At 42.0% G+C, this 20,602-nt stretch overlaps 1 protein-coding gene across 1 annotated transcript in view; it reads left to right on the top strand.

Moving 5' to 3' along the window:
* The window catches only part of SACS (sacsin molecular chaperone), a 51,077-nt gene extending 37,011 nt beyond the window's left edge, over positions 1 to 14,066 (top strand). Inside the window, exon 10 of the mRNA XM_006894128.1 lies at positions 2,509 to 14,066. Coding sequence (XP_006894190.1) covers positions 2,509 to 14,066 — 11,558 coding nt within the window. The remainder of the gene's footprint in view (positions 1 to 2,508) is intronic.
* Positions 14,067 to 20,602: the final 6,536 nt, after the last annotated feature.

Here is a 20,602-nt window from a genome sequence, read left to right as displayed (position 1 = left end):
GACTGCTGTGTTAGTCGCATGCCATATGTGATGTGATGTGATGTGTGTGTGTGTGTTTAGATGGCATTAATATTAAGTGATTGTCCTGAAAATAGATATGTGTTTTATAAATAGACCAATTTCATGCAAGGATATTAAACGAGATAGCTCCCAAATGCATGCCATGTAACAATTCTTAACATAAAACCAAGTGGGATGATGATTTCATAAGTGATTTTTCTGAGTGTTGTGAATTTTAATGTCTAACCTTTCATCTACCTAAAGTGTTATAGCTCTGCCTTCTTTATGATTTAGATATTCTGTTTTAAGCATTTAAGAACAACTCATTACAAATGAATTTCAAAATTCTGTTTTAAATGAATCATAAGCTAAAGCAGCAACACAAGTCACACTGCTGACAAGATTTTAAAACTTCTTTAACGTTATTACTCAGCTTCCTTCAGAAGTGGCACAATGGTTCAGAGCTTGGCTGCTGACCCAACAGACAAACAGTTTGAACCTGCCAATGGGAGAAAGATGGGGCAGTCTGCTCCCACCCAGGCCTCAACCTAGGAAGCCCTGTGGAGTTCTGCTCTGTCAGTGGAGTCGCTGGTGGTCAGACTGGATTTGGTATAAAAAAGTCTGATTTCATTGAGCTCACTCATTGTACATTACACAGAATGAAAATACTTAGAATTTGGTGTAAATATCCTATTCAGAAATGGGAAAAAAAAAGTATTATTATAATGTGAAAGACAGATTTCTTAGTGAAAGGTAAAAATGCCCTTTTCTGATGTGTCAGATTCTGAGATAAAGATGTCATTTTTATTTGTTAAAAAAAGATACAAAAAATTTATACCATTTAGTTTAAAAAAATGATATAAAAAAATCTTAAGGGGCCTGAAGTGTCCCTTTACAACATTTTCCAAAATTACTCTTTTAAGAATCTAGAAATTTTATGCATATATGGAAAATGGAATGTTTGTGTTCAACAAGACCACATGTGATTGGAGATACTCTTAATTTACTTCCATGGACACATACGTTCCTGTAGATATTAGTATTTTTCTTGGATGGGCTCCAGCTCATAGTGAGTGACCTCATGTGCAACTGAACACAACCCTGCCCGATCCCCTGCCATCCTTACAATTACTGCAGCCACAGTGTTAGTTCATCTCACTGAGAGTCTTCCTCTTTCTCTTTGTTTCTACTGGCATTATAAATACCCAGAAACACAAACATGCTTGAAATACAAATTTTATACCAGATCAGTTGTGTTTCACAAGTCAGCAAAGATATCTTTACTCTCCAAACAGTATCTTGTTAGTTTCCCTGATTAAGACAACACACACAGGAGAGCACCTCTGGTTGGGGTATAGCCCCTGCCTTTGTGACACTGCTTTGCTGCCTTTACTCACTTTTAAAGCATTTCTCCAAAATCCTGGGGGTCTGAAGAAGATAAAGTAAAAGCTGTGTTTAATACCAGGTAAGAGTCATCTAGATAGGTGGTAAATATGCTGCATGGTTATGTGTATAACATAAGCAGTCAGTAGACTATATTTTCACTTTTATTTTCCCCCCTCCTAGATGAAAAAGTAAAGTTAGGAAGGATGAAATTATATGCACATTGCATATCTGTTTATTGATTAAAAGAAAACTAATGCTCTTCATTGCTTCAACTTTAGGAAGTGTTGAGGTGGAGAATCCTGCCTTCTGTTTTCTTACATCACAAGCCTTCTGTGCCCTATACAACCATACAATATTTTGAAATATTAAGCAACGACATTGTTGTGAGGTGCTCTTGAGTCCACTCTCATTCATAGTGACCCAATGTATACAATAAGTCGAAACCCTGCCCCATCCCATCCCATTCTCATTGTCTGCATTGTGTTTAAGCCCATTGTTGTAGTTAGGAGTGTTGCTGTTATACTGGAAGCTGTGCCATTGGCATTTCAAATACCAGCAGAGTCACAGGTAGGGACAGATTTCAGCAGAGCTTCCAGACAAAGGCAGATTAGGAGGTAGGACAGGCTGTCTACTTCTGAGATAATGGACCCTTGAAAACCCTCTGAATAGCGATGATATAGTGAAGTTAAAAGCAATTCATATCATGTGTGCTTATAAATTACTGGCCCTTAAAGAAAAAAATATGCTTGCATAAACTTTTCTTTAATACATTTATTTGTGGACAAAGGGTCAAAATGATTTCCCAGGTTGATTCTAGTTGTAGAATCTTATAGGATATTTTTAAAAGCACATTTAAATGTGCTTGGTATCTTCATAAATTTCTTTTAAAAAACCACTTTTTGGAAAGGATCATTTCTTCCATATTCTATGTAAGGATTTATATATAAAGCATCTTTATAGTTAAGATTTTCTTAGCTTACCTCTGTTGAAGTTGTGAAATTTTTATGGTGTTCCTATAACTTTTAAAATGACTTTTTAGTACTAGCAAACCTTTGAGACTAGAAAGTAAAATGTCACAGTAAGATTCTGTGCATTTATGACCTTTCTGTCTGTAATTTGCAGGAAGACCCTGTACCCAGCTTCAGCTTCTCAATCCAGAGCGATTTGCACGTCTTATCAAAGAAGTGGTGAATATATTCTGGTCTGGCAGAGACCTGCTTGTACATTGGTATCCATTCAGCGATGACAAAAAACACCCACCTATTTCCTGGCTAAAGATGGTGTGGAAAAACCTCTATATCCACTTTTCTGAGGACCTGACCCTGTTTGATGAGATGCCACTTATCCCCAGAACCACACTAGAAGACCAGACATGTATTGAGCTCATTAGACTCCGAATCCCCTCAGTAGTGATTTTAGATGATGAATCTGAAGCCCAGCTTCCAGAATTTCTGGCAGACATTGTCCAGAAGCTTGGAGGAATTGTCCTTAAAAGACTCGATGCCTCCATCCAGCATCCGCTTATTAAGAAATATATTCACCCCCCTTTACCAAGTGCTGTTTTGCAGATCATGGAGAAGATGCCATTGCAGAAACTGTGTAATCAGGTTGCTTCGCTCCTTCCAACACACAAAGATGCCCTGAGGAAGTTCTTAGCTAGTTTAACTGATAGCAGTGAAAAGGAGAAGAGAATAATTCAAGAACTTCCAGTCTTCAAGAGGGTTAATCATTCATCGGGTCAGGGAATTTCCTCTTACACAAAACTGAAAGGCTGTAAAGTTTTGCATCATACTGCCAAGCTCCCACCTAACTTGCGACTGTCTATGTCTGTAATAGACAGTAGTGATGAGGCTACCATTCGTTTGGCAAATATGCTGAAAATAGAAAAACTGAAGACCACTAGCTGCTTAAAGTTTGTTTTGAAAGACATTGAGAATGCATTTTACTCACATGAGGAGATCAAACAGCTTCTATTGTGGATTCTTGAGAATCTATCCTCCCTGAAGAAGGAAAATTCCAATGTGATTGATTGGTTGATGCCATTGAAATTCATTCAGCTTTCGCAGGAAAAGATGGTGTCTGCCAGTGAACTCTTTGATCCCGATGCTGAAGTACTGAAGGACCTCTTCTATGATGAGGAAGAAATCTGTTTTCCACCTTCAGCTTTTACCTCACCTGATATTCTTCATTCTATGAGACAGATTGGCTTAAAAAATGAAGCTAGTCTCAAGGAGAAAGATGTCGTGCAGGTGGCCAAAAAAATAGAAGCTTTACAGGCCAGTTCTTGTCCAAATCCAGATGCTCTTTTAAAGAAAGCCAAGACCCTCTTACTGGTTTTGAATAAGAACCATGCATTGTTGCAGTCAGCAGAGGGAAAAATGACATTGAAGAAAACTAAGTGGGTTCCAGCCTGCAAAGAGAGGCCTCCCAACTACCCAGGCTCTTTAGTCTGGAAGGGAGATCTCTGTGATCTTTGTGCACCCCCGGAGATGTGTGATGTAGGGCATGCAATTCTAGTTGGCTCGTCAGTCCCTCTTGTTGAAAGTCTCCATGTAAACCTGGAGAAAGCCTTAGGCATTTTCACCAAACCCACCATCAGTGCTGTCTTAAAACACTTTAAAGTTGTTGTGGACTGGTATACTTCAAAAACCTTTAGTGATGAAGACTATTACCAGTTCCAGCATATTTTGCTTGAAATTTATGGATTCATGCATGACCATTTAGATGAAGGCAAAGATTCTTTTAGAGCCTTAAAATTTCCATGGGTCTGGACTGGCAAAAAATTTTGTCCTCTTGCCCAGGCAGTGATCAAACCGATCCACGATTTGGACCTTCAGCCTTATCTGCACAGTGTGCCTAAAACCATGGCAAAATTCCACCAGTTGTTTAAAGCCTGTGGGTCTATAGAGGAGTTGACATCAGATCACATTTCAATGGTCATCCAGAAAATCTATCTCAAAAGTGATCAAGAGCTCAGTGAGCAAGAAAGCAAGCAAAATCTTCACCTCATGTTGAACATCATCAGATGGCTGTACAGCAGTCAGATTCCAGCAAGCCCCAACACCCCTGTCCCCATCCATCTCAGCAAAAGCCCTTCTAAACTCGTCATGAAGCCAATTCATGAATGCTGCTACTGTGATATCAAGGTGGATGACCTCAATGACTTACTGGAGGATTCAGTGGAGCCAATCATTCTGGTGCATGAAGACATACCCATGAAAACTGCAGAATGGCTAAAAGTCCCATGCCTCAGTACAAGACTGATCAATCCTGAAAACATGGGCTTTGAGCAATCAGGGCAAAGAGAACCACTGACAGTGAGAATAAAGAATATTTTGGAAGAATATCCATCAGTGTCAGATATCTTCAAAGAGCTCCTACAGAATGCTGATGATGCCAATGCAACTGAATGCAGCTTCTTGATCGACATGAGGAGGAATATGGACATCAGGGAGAATCTCCTGGACCCCGGGATGGCAGCTTGCCATGGCCCCGCTTTGTGGTCTTTCAATAATTCTGAGTTCTCGGATTCAGATTTTCTGAATATCACTCGACTTGGAGAATCCCTCAAGAGAGGAGAAGTGGACAAAGTTGGGAAGTTTGGTCTTGGATTCAACTCCGTGTACCACATCACCGATATTCCCATCATCATGAGTCGAGAATTCATGATCATGTTTGACCCCAACATAAACCACATCAGTAAGCACATCAAAGACAAGTCCAATCCAGGCATTAAAATCAACTGGAGTAAACAACAGAAGAGACTCAGGAAGTTTCCCAATCAGTTCAAACCCTTTATAGATGTTTTTGGCTGCCAGTTGCCCCTGACTGTGGAAGCCCCCTACAGCTACAAGGGCACCCTCTTCCGGCTTTCCTTTCGAACGCAGCAGGAAGCCAAAGTGAGCGAAGTCAGCAGCACTTGCTACAACACAGCAGATATATACTCCCTGGTGGACGAATTTAGTCTCTGTGGGCACCGGCTGATCCTTTTCACGCAGAGTGTCAATTCCATGTATCTGAAATACTTGAAAATTGAAGAAAGCAACCCCAGCTTGGCACAAGACACAATCATCATCAAAAAGAGAATTTGTGCTTCCAAAGCGCTGACGGCACCTGTCCTGAGTGTGCTCAAAGAAGCAGCCAAACTCATGAAGACTTGTGGCAGTGGGAGTACCAAGAAGCTCCCCAGCGAGGCCCCCAAGTCATCCTGCATCCTGCAGATCACTGTGGAGGAGTTTCACCACGTGTTTAGGCGCATCGCTGACTTGCACTCCCCACTATTCCGAGGCCCAGATGATGACCCAGCGACCATTTTTGAAATGGCAAAATCGGGCCAAACCAAGAAGCCTTCAGATGAGCTACCACAGAAGACCATGGAGTGCACCACCTGGCTGCTCTGCACCTGCATGGATACGGGCGAGGCGCTCAAGTTCTCCCTGAGCGAGAGTGGGAGGAGATTGGGACTCGTCCCGTGTGGTGCTGTGGGCGTACTACTCTCTGAGGCCCAGGACCAGAAGTGGCTGGTGAAGCCCCATGCGGGAGAAGTCTTCTGCTATTTACCGTTACGCATAAAGACAGGCTTGCCTGTTCACATTAATGGCTGTTTTGCTGTTACTTCAAATAGGAAAGAGATCTGGAAGACGGATACGAAAGGGCGTTGGAACACCACCTTTATGAGGCATGTTGTGGTGAAGGCCTACTTGGAGGCCCTCAGCGTCCTGCGGGACCTGGCCATTGCCGGCGAGTTGGCTGACTACACCTACTATGCTGTCTGGCCTGATCCTGACTCTGTTCATGATGATTTCTCTGTCATTTGCCAAGGATTTTATGAAGATATCGCTCACGGGAAAGGGAAGGAACTTACCAAAGTCTTCTCAGATGGGTCCACATGGGTCTCCATGAAGAATGTGCGATTTCTAGATGACTCTATACTACAAAGGAAAGATGTTGGTCCTGCGGCCTTCAAGATATTTTTGAAATACCTCAAGAAGACTGGGTCTAAAAACCTGTGTGCTGTGGAGCTGCCGCCTTCAGTCAAGCTAGGATTTGAGGAAGCTGGCTGTAAACAAATCCTTCTGGAAAACACTTTTTCAGAGAAGCAGTTCTTTTCAGAAGTGTTCTTTCCTAACATTCAGGAAATCGAAGACAAATTTAGGGATCCTTTGATGAATTTTGTTCTGAATGAAAAAGTAGATGAATTCTCTGGGATTCTCCGTGTGACACCCTGCATCCCTTGCTCTTTAGAGGGGCATCCTTTGGTCTTACCCTCCAGGCTGATCCATCCTGAAGGGCGAGTGGCAAAGTTATTTGATATCAAAGATGGGCGTTTCCCCTATGGCTCCACTCAGGATTATCTTAATCCCATTATCTTGATTAAACTAGTCCAACTAGGTATGGCCAAAGATGACATTTTATGGGATGACATGCTAGAAAGGGCAGAGTCAGTGGCCGAAATTAACAAAAGTGACCACGCTGCTGCTTGTCTAAGAAGTAGTATCCTGTTAAGTCTCATTGATGAGAAACTGAAAATCAGGGATCCGAGAGCAAAAGACTTTGCTGCAAAATACCAAACGATTCCTTTTCTTCCTTTCCTGACGAAGCCAGCAGGCTTCTCTTTGGAGTGGAAAGGAAACAGTTTCAAGCCTGAAACCATGTTTGCAGCCACAGATCTGTATACAGCCGAGCATCAGGATGTTGTTTGTCTTTTGCAACCAATACTGAATGAAAATTCCCATTCCTTCAGAGGCTGTGGCTCTATGTCCCTGGCTGTTAAAGAGTTTCTGGGATTACTTAAGAAGCCAACAGTTGAGCTGGTTATAAATCAGTTGAAGGAAGTTGCCAAGTCAGTTGATGACGGGATTACGTTATACCAGGAGAACATCACCAATGCTTGCTACAAATACCTCAATGAAGCAATGATGCAAAACGAAGTCACAAAGCTGTCAGTCGTTGAGAAGTTGAAAACCTGCAGCTTCATTCTTGTGGAAAATGCTTATGTTGATCCCGAAAAGGTCTCTTTTCACCTGAACTTTGAAGCAGCCCCTTATCTCTATCAACTGCCTAACAAATATAAAAACAATTTCCGTGAGCTCTTTGAAAGCGTGGGTGTGAGGCAGTCATTTATGGTGGAGGATTTCGCCCTTGTCCTGGAATCCATAGATCAAGAAAGAGGATCAAAGCAAATCACAGAGGAGAACTTCCAGCTTTGCCGGCGGATCATCAGTGAAGGAATATGGAGTCTCATTAGGGACAAGAAGCAGGAGTTTTGTGAGAAGAAATATGGCAAGATATTATTGCCTGACACCAACCTGGCACTTCTCCCAGCCAAATCTTTGTGCTATAATGACTGTCCCTGGATCAAAGTGAAAGACAGTACTGTGAAATATTGTCATGCAGATATTCCCAGGGAAGTAGCTGTAAAGCTTGGAGCAGTGCCAAAACGGCACAAAGCCCTGGAAAGATATGCATCCAATGTCTGCTTCACCACACTGGGCACTGAGTTTGGGCAGAAAGAGAAACTCACAAGCAGAATTAAGAGCATTCTGAATGCCTACCCTTCAGAAAAGGAAATGCTGAAGGAACTGCTTCAGAACGCTGATGATGCCAAAGCCACCGAAATCTGCTTTGTGTTTGACCCCCGGCAGCACCCAGTGGACAGGATTTTTGATGACAAGTGGGCACCACTGCAGGGCCCCGCTCTGTGCGTGTACAACAACCAGCCCTTCACAGAAGATGATGTCAGAGGGATCCAGAATCTGGGGAAAGGCACCAAGGAGGGAAACCCTTGCAAAACAGGCCAGTACGGAATAGGTTTCAACTCTGTGTATCACATTACTGACTGCCCTTCCTTCATCTCTGGCAATGACATCCTGTGCATCTTCGACCCTCATGCTCGCTATGCTCCAGGTGCCACGTCAGTCAGCCCTGGCCGCATGTTCAGGGACTTGGATGCAGACTTCAGGACGCAGTTCTCAGATGTTCTGGATCTTTACCTGGGCACCCACTTCAAACTGGACAACTGCACTATGTTCCGGTTCCCTCTCCGCAATGCAGACATGGCAAAGGTCTCGGAAATCTCCTCGGTCCCCTCCTCAGACCGCATGGTCCAGAATCTGCTGGACAAGCTACGCTCCGATGGGGCTGAGCTCCTCATGTTCCTGAACCACATGGAGAAGATTTCTATCTGCGAGATCGACAAGGGCACTGGGGTGCTGAATGTATTGTACTCCGTCAAGGGCCAGATCACTGATGGGGACAGACTGAAAAGGAAGCAGTTCCATGCTTCTGTGATTGACAGTGTGACCAAGAAGAGGCAGCTCAAAGACATCCCGGTCCAGCAGATCACCTATACCATGGACACTGAGGACTCAGAGGGCAATCTCACCACCTGGCTGATTTGCAATCGATCAGGCTTCTCAAGTATGGAGAAGGTGTCCAAGAGTGTCATCTCAGCCCACAAGAACCAGGACATCACACTCTTCCCACGTGGTGGGGTGGCCGCTTGCATTACCCACAACTACAAAAAACCCCACCGGGCCTTCTGCTTCCTGCCCCTGTCACTAGAGACCGGGTTGCCCTTCCATGTCAATGGCCACTTTGCCCTTGATTCAGCCCGAAGGAACCTGTGGCGGGATGATAACGGTGTGGGTGTCCGAAGTGACTGGAACAATAGCTTGATGACAGCGCTGATAGCTCCAGCCTACGTGGAGCTACTCATCCAGCTGAAAAAGCGCTACTTCACCGGTTCAGACCCCACCATGTCGGTCCTGCAGAACACACCCATCCATGTTGTAAAGGATACCCTGAAGAAGTTTCTATCATTTTTCCCTGTTAACAGACTTGACCTGCAGCCAGACTTGTACTGCCTGGTGAAGGCGCTGTACAGCTGCATCCATGAGGACATGAAGCGCCTGCTGCCTGTCGTCCGCGCGCCCAATATTGACGGCTCTGACTTGCACTCAGCGGTTATTATCACTTGGATCAACATGTCTACTTCAAACAAAATGAGACCCTTTTTTGACAACCTGCTGCAGGATGAACTGCAGCATCTGAAAAACGCTGACTACAACATCACAACGCGCAAAACAGTAGCAGAGAACGTGTATAGGCTGAAGCATCTACTTTTAGAAATAGGTTTCAATTTGGTGTATAACTGTGACGAGACGGCTAATCTCTACCACTGTCTCAAGGATGCTGATATCCCCGTCAGCTATGTCACTCCCACAGATGTCCGATCTTTCTTAATGACCTTTTCCTCCCCTGATACGAACTGCCATATCGGAAAGCTGCCTTGCAGACTTCAGCAGACCAACCTCAAGCTTTTCCATAGTTTAAAATTGTTGGTTGATTATTGTTTCAAGGATGCGGAGGAAAATGAGATTGAAGTGGAGGGCCTGCCCCTACTCATCACCCTGGACAGTGTGCTGCAAACTTTTGATGCCAAGCGGCCAAAGTTCCTGACAACCTACCACGAACTGATTCCTTCTCGCAAAGACTTATTCATGAACACACTGTATTTGAAATACAGCACTATCTTACTGAGCCGAAACGTCGCCAAGGTGTTTGACATTTCAAGCTTTGCTGATCTGTTGTCCTCAGTGTTGCCTCGGGAGTATAAGACCAAGAATTGTACTCGGTGGAAAGATAATTTTGCCAGTGAGTCTTGGCTAAAGAACACATGGCATTTTATAAGTGAATCTGTAAGTGTGAAGGAGGACCAGGAAGAGACCAAACCAACGTTTGACATTGTTGTTGACACCCTAAAAGACTGGGCCTTGCTTCCTGGGACAAAGTTTACAGTTTCAGCAAATCAGCTTGTGGTTCCTGAGGGTGATGTCCTGCTCCCGCTAAGCCTCATGCACATAGCAGTTTTCCCAAATGCCCAGACTGATAAAGTTTTCCATGCCCTCATGAAAGCTGGCTGCATTCAGCTGGCTTTGAACAAGATCTGCTCTAAGGACAGTGCATTTGTCCCTCTGCTGTCATGCCACACAGCAAACATAGAGAGTCCCTCAAGTATTTTGAAGGCCTTGCACTATATGGTCCAGACTTCCACATTTAGAACGGAAAAGTTAGTAGAAAGTGACTTTGAGGCACTTTTGATGTATTTCAGCTGCAATCTGAGTCACTTGATGGCTCAGGATGACATTAAAATCTTGAAGTCTCTTCCATGTTACAGATCCATCAGTGGTCGCTATATGAGCATTGCAAAATTTGGCACCTGCTATGTACTTACAAAAAGTATCCCATCAGTTGAAGTGGAAAAATGGACACAATCATCCTCCTCTGCATTCCTGGAGGAAAAAATTCACCTGAAGGAGCTCTATGAGATGGTAGGCTGTGTACCTGTGGATGACCTGGAAGTGTATCTGAAACACCTCTTGCCCAAAATTGAAAATCTTTCTTATGATGGAAAGTTAGAGCACTTGATCTACCTGAAGAACCAGTTATCTAGTATTGAAGAAGTATCAGAGATTAAAGAACAACTTTTTGAAAAACTGGAAAGCTTGTTGATAATCTACGATACCAACAACCGCCTGAAGCAAGCAAAACATTTCTATGATCGGACTGTGAAGGTTTTTGAAGTTATGCTTCCTGAGAAATTGTTTATCCCTAAGGATTTCTTTAAAAAATTGGAGCAGCTTATAAAACCCAAAAATCAGAGTGCATTTATGACATCCTGGGTGGAGTTCTTAAGAAACATTGGACTAAAATACATCCTCTCTCAACAGCAGTTGCTCCAGTTTGCTAAGGAAATCAGTGTGCGGGCGAACACAGAGAACTGGTCGAAAGAAACACTGCAAAATACTGTTGATATCCTTCTCCATCATATATTCCAAGAGAGAACGGATCTGTTGTCTGGGAACTTCCTGAAAGAATTGTCCTTGATCCCATTCTTATGTCCTGAGAGGGCCCCAGCTGAATTCATCCGGTTTCATCCTCAATATCAAGAGGTGAATGGGACACTGCCACTTATAAAGTTTAATGGTGCACAGGTCAACCCAAAATTCAAACAGTGTGATGTGCTGCAGCTTCTGTGGACATCCTGCCCCATTCTTCCAGAGAAGGCCACCCCTCTGGGTATCAAAGAGCAAGAAGGCAGTGACCTTGGTCCTCAAGAGCAGCTGGAACAAGTGTTAAGCATGCTTAATGTTAACTTGGACCCCCCTCTGGATAAGGTCATCAATAACTGCCGGAACATATGCAACATTACAACTTTGGATGAAGAAATGGTGAAAACCAGAGCTAAGGTCCTAAGGAGCATCTATGAGTTCCTCAGCGCAGAAAAGAGGGAGTTCCGCTTTCAGCTGCGTGGTGTTGCTTTTGTGATGGTAGAAGATGGTTGGAAGCTCTTGAAGCCTGAAGAGGTGGTGATCAATTTAGAATATGAGTCTGATTTCAAACCTTATCTGTACAAGCTGCCTTTAGAACTGGGTACTTTCCATCAGCTGTTCAAGCTGTTGGGCACCGAGGATATTATTTCTACCAAGCAATACGTGGAAGTGCTGAGCCGCATATTCAAAAATTCTGAAGGCAAACAACTGGATCCCAATGAGATGCGTACCGTCAAGAGAGTGGTTTCGGGCCTGTTTAAAAGTCTGCAGAATGACTCCGTCAAGGTAAGAAGTGATCTGGAGAACGTGAGAGACCTGGTCCTGTACCTTCCCAGCCAAGATGGCAGACTGGTGAAGTCGAGCATCCTGGTGTTTGATGATGCACCACATTATAAAAGTAGGATCCAAGGGAATATTGGTGTTCAGATGCTGGTGGACCTTAGCCAGTGCTACCTGGGTAAGGACCACGGATTTCACACCAAGCTCATAATGCTTTTCCCGCAGAAACTCAGACCTCGCCTTCTCAGCAGCATCCTTGAAGAACAGCTGGACGAAGAGACTCCCAAGGTCTGCCAGTTTGGGGCGCTGTGTTCTCTCCAGGGGAGATTGCAGCTGCTCCTCTCCTCAGAGCAGTTCATCACGGGCCTCATCAGGATCATGAAGCATGAAAATGACAATGCTTTCCTGGCCAATGAAGAGAAGGCCATCCGGCTTTGCAAAGCCCTGAGAGAAGGCCTGAAGGTGTCCTGCTTTGAGAAGCTTCAGACGACACTGAGGGTGAAAGGGTTCAACCCTATACCCCACAGCAGGAGTGAAACATTCGCCTTCTTGAAGAGGTTTGGCAATGCAGTCATTCTGCTCTACATCCAGCACTCAGACAGCAAAGACATCAACTTTCTCCTCGCACTGGCAATGACACTGAAGTCAGCTACTGACAACTTGATCTCAGACACGTCCTATTTGATTGCGATGCTTGGATGCAATGACATTTACAGAATCAGTGAGAAGCTTGATAGTTTAGGAGTAAAATATGACTCCTCAGAGCCATCCAAACTCGAACTGCCCATGCCAGGCACCCCCATCCCAGCTGAGATCCACTATACTCTGCTTATGGACCCCATGAATGTCTTTTACCCTGGAGAATACATTGGCTACCTTGTGGATGCAGAAGGTGGTGATATCTATGGATCATACCAGCCAACATATACATATGCAATTATTGTGCAAGAGGTTGAAAGGGAAGATGCGGAAAACTGCAGCTTTCTGGGAAAGATCTATCAGATTGACATTGGTTATAGCGAATACAAGATCGTTAGCTCTCTTGATCTGTATAAGTTTTCAAGGCCAGATGAAAGTACTCATAACAGAGACAGTGCCCCGTCCACCCCAACCAGCCCCACAGAGTTTCTGGTCCCAGGACTTCGGAGCATCCCCCCTCTCTTTTCCGGCAGAGAGAGCCACAAGACCTCGTCTTCCAAACACCATTCCCCCAAGAAGCTGAAAGCCCATTCCCTACCAGAAATCCTGAAAGAGGTGACATCAGTGGTGGAGCAAGCATGGAAGCTTCCAGAATCAGAAAGGAAAAAGATCATTAGACGGCTGTATCTCAAGTGGCACCCTGACAAAAATCCCGAGAACCACGACCTGGCCAATGAAGTGTTTAAGCACCTGCAGAATGAAATTAACAGATTAGAGAAGCAGGCTTTTCTGGATCAAAATGCAGACAGGGCCTCCCGGCGGACTTTTCCCACCTCTTCATCCCGATTTCAATCAGACAAGTACTCTTTTCAGAGATTTTATACCTCCTGGAACCAAGAAGCCACAAGCCATAAATCGGAAAGGCAGCAACAAAATAAAGAAAAATGTCCGCCCACCTCTGGGCAGACTTACTCACAGCGGTTCTTTGTCCCTCCCACGTTCAAGTCTGTGGGCAATCCCGTAGAAGCACGGAGGTGGTTAAGGCAAGCTAGGGCTAACTTCTCTGCAGCCAGAAATGATCTGCACAAGAACGCCAACGAGTGGGTGTGTTTCAAATGTTACCTCTCCACCAAGTTGGCCTTGATCGCAGCTGACTATGCAGTGCGGGGCAAGTCTGACAAAGATGTGAAGCCAACAGCACTTGCCCAGAAAATAGAGGAGTATAGCCAGCAGCTGGAAGGCCTGACGAATGATGTGCACACGCTAGAAGCCTACGGTGTAGACAGCCTCAAAACTAGATACCCTGACTTGCTTCCTTTCCCCCAGATCCCCAATGACAGGTTCACTTCTGAGGTGGCCATGAGGGTGATGGAGTGCACTGCTTGTATTATCATAAAACTTGAGAATTTCATCCAGCAGAAAGTGTGAGGTCCTCGCAAAGGAGCAGCGCTAGACCTTGGATGTGTCAGAGCACAAATAGCAATTGCTGTATTTCCCTAACCTTGTTACCATAGAGCCACGACTTGGGAAACAAGTTTGTAGACTATTCTTGAAGAATGTTGGGCTGATTATGAAGATGAACAAAAACAGGAAACCTTGTTGTCAGGTGCTGTTGAAACCTTTTCAGCTCATAGTGACCCCAGATTCAACAGGGCCAAATGCAAAGGGAGAGATTTTGAAGAAGGGGGATGAACTGAAAGGTGGGTAGAGGTATTGAATAGCTAGGATGGCACATTTTGTCACTGCACTTTATGTAACCAAAGCTTAGCAGTTTCTTAGATAGGAATCTATGTATGGCTCCAGTTGGGAAGCAGTATTTTCATAGGCTATTTTTGAAGGAGCTAATGAAACACTGGACATATCATTGATTTTGAACAAATAAGGGGAATTAAATCTTTGGAGTTTATAATTTTTTTATTTTTTTTTTTTTTTAGTGAATTCACTTTTGGATGCACTCTGGTGTCTAATCAGCTGGATCTGATTATGAATTTGCTGCCATTTTACAATTTAAGTAACTGATATATTTAAAGAAAAAGGTACAGTCTTTTCATCCTGAATATTACTTGAGTGAGAACATGTAGACAGTACTTCGGGAGATGCCCAGGGTGCATATCCCACATTTATTTTATATTTGTTTCACACCTTATGTTTACATACTTCCTGTTTCATAGACATGGCAGACCAGAAATGCAAAAAGGTGGCAGTTTTTATGCCTAGATGTTAATATTGTTTCTGAAGACTGCTTACTAAAGCACTGTCTAGCACCCTTTGGAGCACTGGCTTGATGTCTGTTGTACATATGTTCCACAAGTGTTGTAATTTATGTAGTGTGATTGAACAGGATGTGAATTTTTGTTTCATTTCTTAATGGTGCTGAAGTAAAAAAAAAAAAGTCTTTCAATATGGCACTTGATGGGGTCTTTTGGATTTTAAAGGGTTAAAAATATAACAATGTTTATGACAGTTACCCAAGTTGTTATAAAAGAGGAATTGATTATGAATTTTCTTTTCCCCTACAAATGATTCAGAACTGACAATATCATGCTCAAAAGTTTTACCATGTACTTAGTTATATTAACAGGTTTCTTTTTTGGATGGTGAAAGACAGACAGATAATGATAATTAGTTTATATAAGTGTACTGGCTGTAAATTATGCTAAATAAAATATTTTATGCAATTAAGGGCTTAAAGAATATGTTAAAACTTTTTTACTTTTATGGGTAATAAGGAATGTTTGCACCTCCAAAACTGTATTGTTTCTGGATGTGGAGCTATATAATTATTTCTGCTGTTATTAAGTGCCATAATTTTAATAAATTAAAATGTACATATGGCATCATTGTAACTGATATTTCCTGAGCAACCAGTCATTGGAAATTAAACTCGCTATCTTCTTTTATTAAGATTTGGTGTGTGCATAGGTGTGAATGTGTGTATTTCCTAGAAATACTAGAATAGTTTTCTTAACATACTTTCATGCTGAAATTTTAGTAGATTTATTTTGTGTCATTAATTAGCTATGATGTGTTTGCTATATGCTAGGTTTAAGATGTGCTTATTGATATACTTGAGTTTGATTTCATTTTTTCAAAGACTAAGATGGAATGTACATGTATTTGAAAAATAAGCCCTAAACCAAACACACTGCCCCCGAGCAGATTCAGACTCATGGTGACTTGCTGTTAGGTTTCTGAGATTATAAATCTTAGCATGCACAGATGGCTTCATCTTTGTCCCATGGAGTGGCTAATGGATTTAAACCACCGAGCTTTGAGTTCACAGCCCAACACATAACAACACACAGTGCATTAAATCGATCAGTGTCCTTTGTTGAGAGTTAAGTTCCTTACCCGAGGCTGATTCAAACCTGAGTGCCAGCAGATACTAAATTTTCATCTGTGTACCTGAGACATTTTCCAAGTTTGGCACACAAAGACTAAGAAATCTTTGTTAATGGGGCTATCTAAATTCTGGCTCTTCAACTCTCTTTTCATTTTTAAGCTAAGATTTTGTATTTGTTTTTTGAATTTTAAAGCAAGGCACAGACAGTCTAGTTTCATCTTTGTGATAATTCATCAAATTAATCCATTTTCTCCAGCAACAATAATTCCCCTTTCCATCCAGCCATCACTTTGGATTCAGAGCTGCAGTCTGAAAATACTACTTCATTGATAGAATTTTGTCTATACTTTCTTCTTTTTAAAAGAATATAAATTTATCGACTCTTAACTGAAAACTTTAGGAAATCTGTTGTTATCAACATTAAATTTCTGCACAGAGACTTGTGACTGTCCACATTAAGTAGAATGCATCAGTATTGCCTTCTGTTAACTTTGTCCCATGGCGACCCCACAGGTTAGAAAGTAGGACTTCCCCACATGTGTTTTTGGTGTATTTTTGTGGTTGTACTCTTTATGGAAGAGATTGCCAGAACTTTGTGTAGCCCTTTTTTTTTCAAACTGCCAACCTCTAGGTTAATGGTCTAGTTCTCTATACTGAATAGTATTAGTGCCAACAAGTCTAAAATAAGAATTATCAATTACATGTCTAAAATATATGCTTACCTCTTAGAGTTAAATGACTCTGGACGTCCTCAAAACTAAAACTACACCTGGTGGTATAATCTATAACATGTTGTGCTGTTAACCTAGAGGCTGAGTATCTCCAGTGGTTTGAATCTACTAGTGGCTCATCAATAGAAATATGGGCAGTCATTTTCTGTTTTGCTTTGTTGTTGTTAGATGCTGTCGAGTTGCCTGTGAGTCATAGCAACCGTATGCTCAGTAGCTCTGAACCCTGTCCTGTCTTGAGCCAGTCTCACTGTCTCTGACTTACCTACCCGCATTACTTCAGTCATTGTATCAATCCATCTCACTTGGGATCTTCTCCTGTGCTGTCCCTCTACCTTTCCAAGCATGATGTCCTTCTCTGAGGACTGGTCTCTCCTGGCGACAGCAAGCCCAGAGTAGGTGAGACAGAGCTTCAGAATCCTTGTTGAAATCCTGTAGAGAGTCATTGCATTGAATTTTGAGTTTGGAAGTACCCTTACTCCACCAGAAGACACAACTGAAGTCTGTCTGAATGAGCTGTTTATTTTACTTGATGCAAACTTCTAAGAAGGATAATGACATGGTTTCCAAACCACTGAAAATTTGAAGGAATATTTCAAATAAGGAAAAGATTACTAAAGCAAAATGAGAAATGATGTTCTGAATTGGAAGAATGAGGACACAAAGCAATATAAAGTAGACACAATGTGAAAGCCCTAATGTGAGAGAACTTGCCAACCTGGCTGCTCCAGCAGAAATGGCCACCCTTTCAGAATAGTTTCCATCCTCCTTGGCCCTCAGTCATGGCTCCCAAGTGAGGCTGGGAGAGGCACAAAGGGTGTGGGCTCACCACTTTTATTTTGATTTGTCTAACATCGTGGTAGCTGTCTACATACTTTCATGGATTCTGATGCTTGGGATAGGACCTTCCAGGTATTAAGTCTTAGGAAGTCATGTGGCTAGCAATCAAATTTTATTGTAAAGGCTGTTAATTTTGATCTTCATTATTTTGATTTATGTTTGCTCTTCCTTTGATTTATAAATTGGAAATAAAGCCGGTGCCACATTTTAGGCCCCTAAAAATAGCAATACTAATGTATAACCATTTAATACAAGAGAGGAGCAGTCTATAAGCCTCAGTTATGAAGTGCTGTCAGGTCAAGTACAACTCATAACAACAAACCTATGAACAATAGACCTGATTTCTGTCATATCCTGTACTATCCTTATTATTCTTGACCTATTTGAGTCCTTTATCACAGACACTGTATCAATCCATTTCATTGGGGTATTTTTCTCCTTCGCATACCCTCCACCTTTCCAAGCATGATGTCACTTTTCAAGGAATAACCTTTCCTAACAATTTGCTCTACAAATAGAGGGATGCATATTTGTGTTCTGTTGACTGTGCAAAGGCATTTGACTGTGTGGATCATAACACATTGTGACTAACCTTGAGAAGAATAGGAATCCAAGAACATTTGATTAGACTCTTGTCAAACCTATGCCTAGCTCAACTGAGAAAAAAAAAAATCAAACCAAACCCACACAAAAAACAAAACACTGCATGGTTCAAAATTAAGAAAGCAGTGCATCAAGGATGTATCCTTTCTCCATGCCTTTTCAGTCTACATACTGAAGTGATCATCCAGGAGGTGGAACTTTTTGAAGAAGAATGTGGCATCAGGTTTGGAGGAAGACTCAACAACCTGCGCCATGCAGATGACACAACCTTACTCCTCGGAAATGAGGAGGACTTGAAGCAGTTGCTTCAGGTCTAGGACTGCAGCCTTCAATGTGATTTGTGTTATGAACATCAAGAAAACAAAGATCCTCACTAGCAGGCCAAAAGGCAGCATCATAGTAGACTGAGGAAAGATTGAGGTTGTTAAAGATTTCATCTCACTTGGATCCACAATCAACTTTTGGCACCAACACTTGGGAAATCAAAAGATGAATTTTCTTGGGGGAAATCTTCTGTCAGTGACCTCTCAGAGTACTAAAGAGTAACAGTGTCAATCTAGAGATCAAGGTGCACCTGATTCATACCATGGACTTCTCAATTTCTTGCTATGCATCTGAGCTGGAAATGAATAAGTATGACAGAAGAAGAAACAATGCCTTTGAGTTGTGGTGCTGGAGAAAAATGTTGAACATACTATGGACTACCACAAGAATAAACTTGACTGTCCTGGAGAGGGTGAAACTAGGTTGTTCCTTGGAGGCAAAGATTTTGGAGCTCCATCTTTCATACTTTGAGCATGTTGCCAGGATGGACCAATCCTTGGAGAAGGACAGCATGCTTAGAAGAAAAGAGGATCATCACAGAAGAAGTAGATCCTTGATAAAATGGATTGACACTGACTGTGGCAATGGGGTCAGCCATGTCAGAGATGGTGAGGTTGGCTCAGGGCAAAATTCAGAGTAATTTTTAGAGTCACTATAAGTCCTAGTCAACTTGGTGACACATAATAACAACAAGACATCCAAAATATGTGAGATGAAGCTTTGCTATCTTTGCCTCCATGGAACACTGTTTACCTTTTCTCCAATACATACCTTTTGTTCTTTTGGCAGTCCATGTTATATGCAGCACTTTTCTCCAACATCACAACTCAAATGAATAAATTCTTCTCCTGTTATAACTGACTTTGCCAATGCTATAGACCTCCCAATCTTCTGACTGCTGCACCAAGGATGTTGACTGTGATCCAAGCAAGATGAAATCACTGACAATTTAAATCTTTTCTCGATTTGTCATGATGTTGCTTATTGGCTTACTGGTAAGGATTTTTGTTTTCTTGATGTAATCCATGTAGAAGACTATAGTCCTTGATCTTCTGTAGCAAACGCTTCAAGTTCTCTTTACTTTTAGCAAGCAAGGCTGTGTCATCTGCATAAAACAGGTTGTTGATGAGTCTTCCTCCAATACTGATGTCACATTCTTCATAAAGTCCAGCTTCCCCCAATGATTTGCTCATCATACAAATTGAATAGCTCTGGAAAAAGGATAGAGTCTTAATACACACATTTTTGAAATTTTAAACTTTACAGTATCCCCTTACTCTGGCCAGACAATAAATTTTTGGTTTAGGTATAGATGTCATATAAGCATAATTAAGTGTTCTGAAATTCTCATTCCTCTTAAGGTTAGCCATAGTTTATTTTGATCTATAGAGTCAAATGACTTTGCATAGTCAATAAAACACAAATACACATGCTTACTAGCTATGATCCAACTGACATCAGCAATAATATCCCTGGTGCCATGGCCTCTTCTAAGCCTAGTTTGAACCACTGGCAGTTCACTGTCAATGTACTGTTCTAAACATTTTTGGATGATCTTCAACAGTATTGTAACATATGATATTAACTACATTGTTCAGCAATTTCCACATTCTATTGGATCCACTTAAGAATGAGAACAAGTGTCTGTTCATATACTGTGCCCATTTTTCAGTTGTGTTATTTACCTTGTTGTTATTTATCTTGTTGTGATCAAATATTTTATAAATTCTAGATTTAAGTCCCTTATCTGACATGTCATTACCAAATATTTTTTCCCCAATCTTTGGCTTCCCTTTTTACCCTGTTGGAAAAGTTTTTAGGTGTGCATGGGGGTTTGAGTCTTAAAAGGTCCCATTCATCTATTTTATCCTCTCCTGGTTGTAGATTTTTCAGGATGCTTGAAAGATTGCTTATGTTGTAGACTAGGACTTCTGGAGTTCTTCCAAGCTTTTATTAAATGAAATGTATAGTCCTTGGTTTTAGTCCTAGGTCCATGATCCATTTTGAGTTGGTTTTTGTGTGTGGAGTGAAGTGTGGATCTTGCTTGAGTTTTCTACTGGTAGTTTTCCAATTTTGCCAGCACTATTTGTTAAAAAGGTTGTTACCAAAGAAGACATTCAGATGGC

This window comes from Elephantulus edwardii, unplaced genomic scaffold (assembly GCF_000299155.1).
Source record: "Elephantulus edwardii isolate Elephantulus edwardi_28Jun2011 unplaced genomic scaffold, EleEdw1.0 scaffold00135, whole genome shotgun sequence".
Classification (NCBI taxonomy): Eukaryota; Metazoa; Chordata; class Mammalia; order Macroscelidea; family Macroscelididae; genus Elephantulus; species Elephantulus edwardii.
This window is presented reverse-complemented; position numbering and strand designations above follow the sequence as displayed.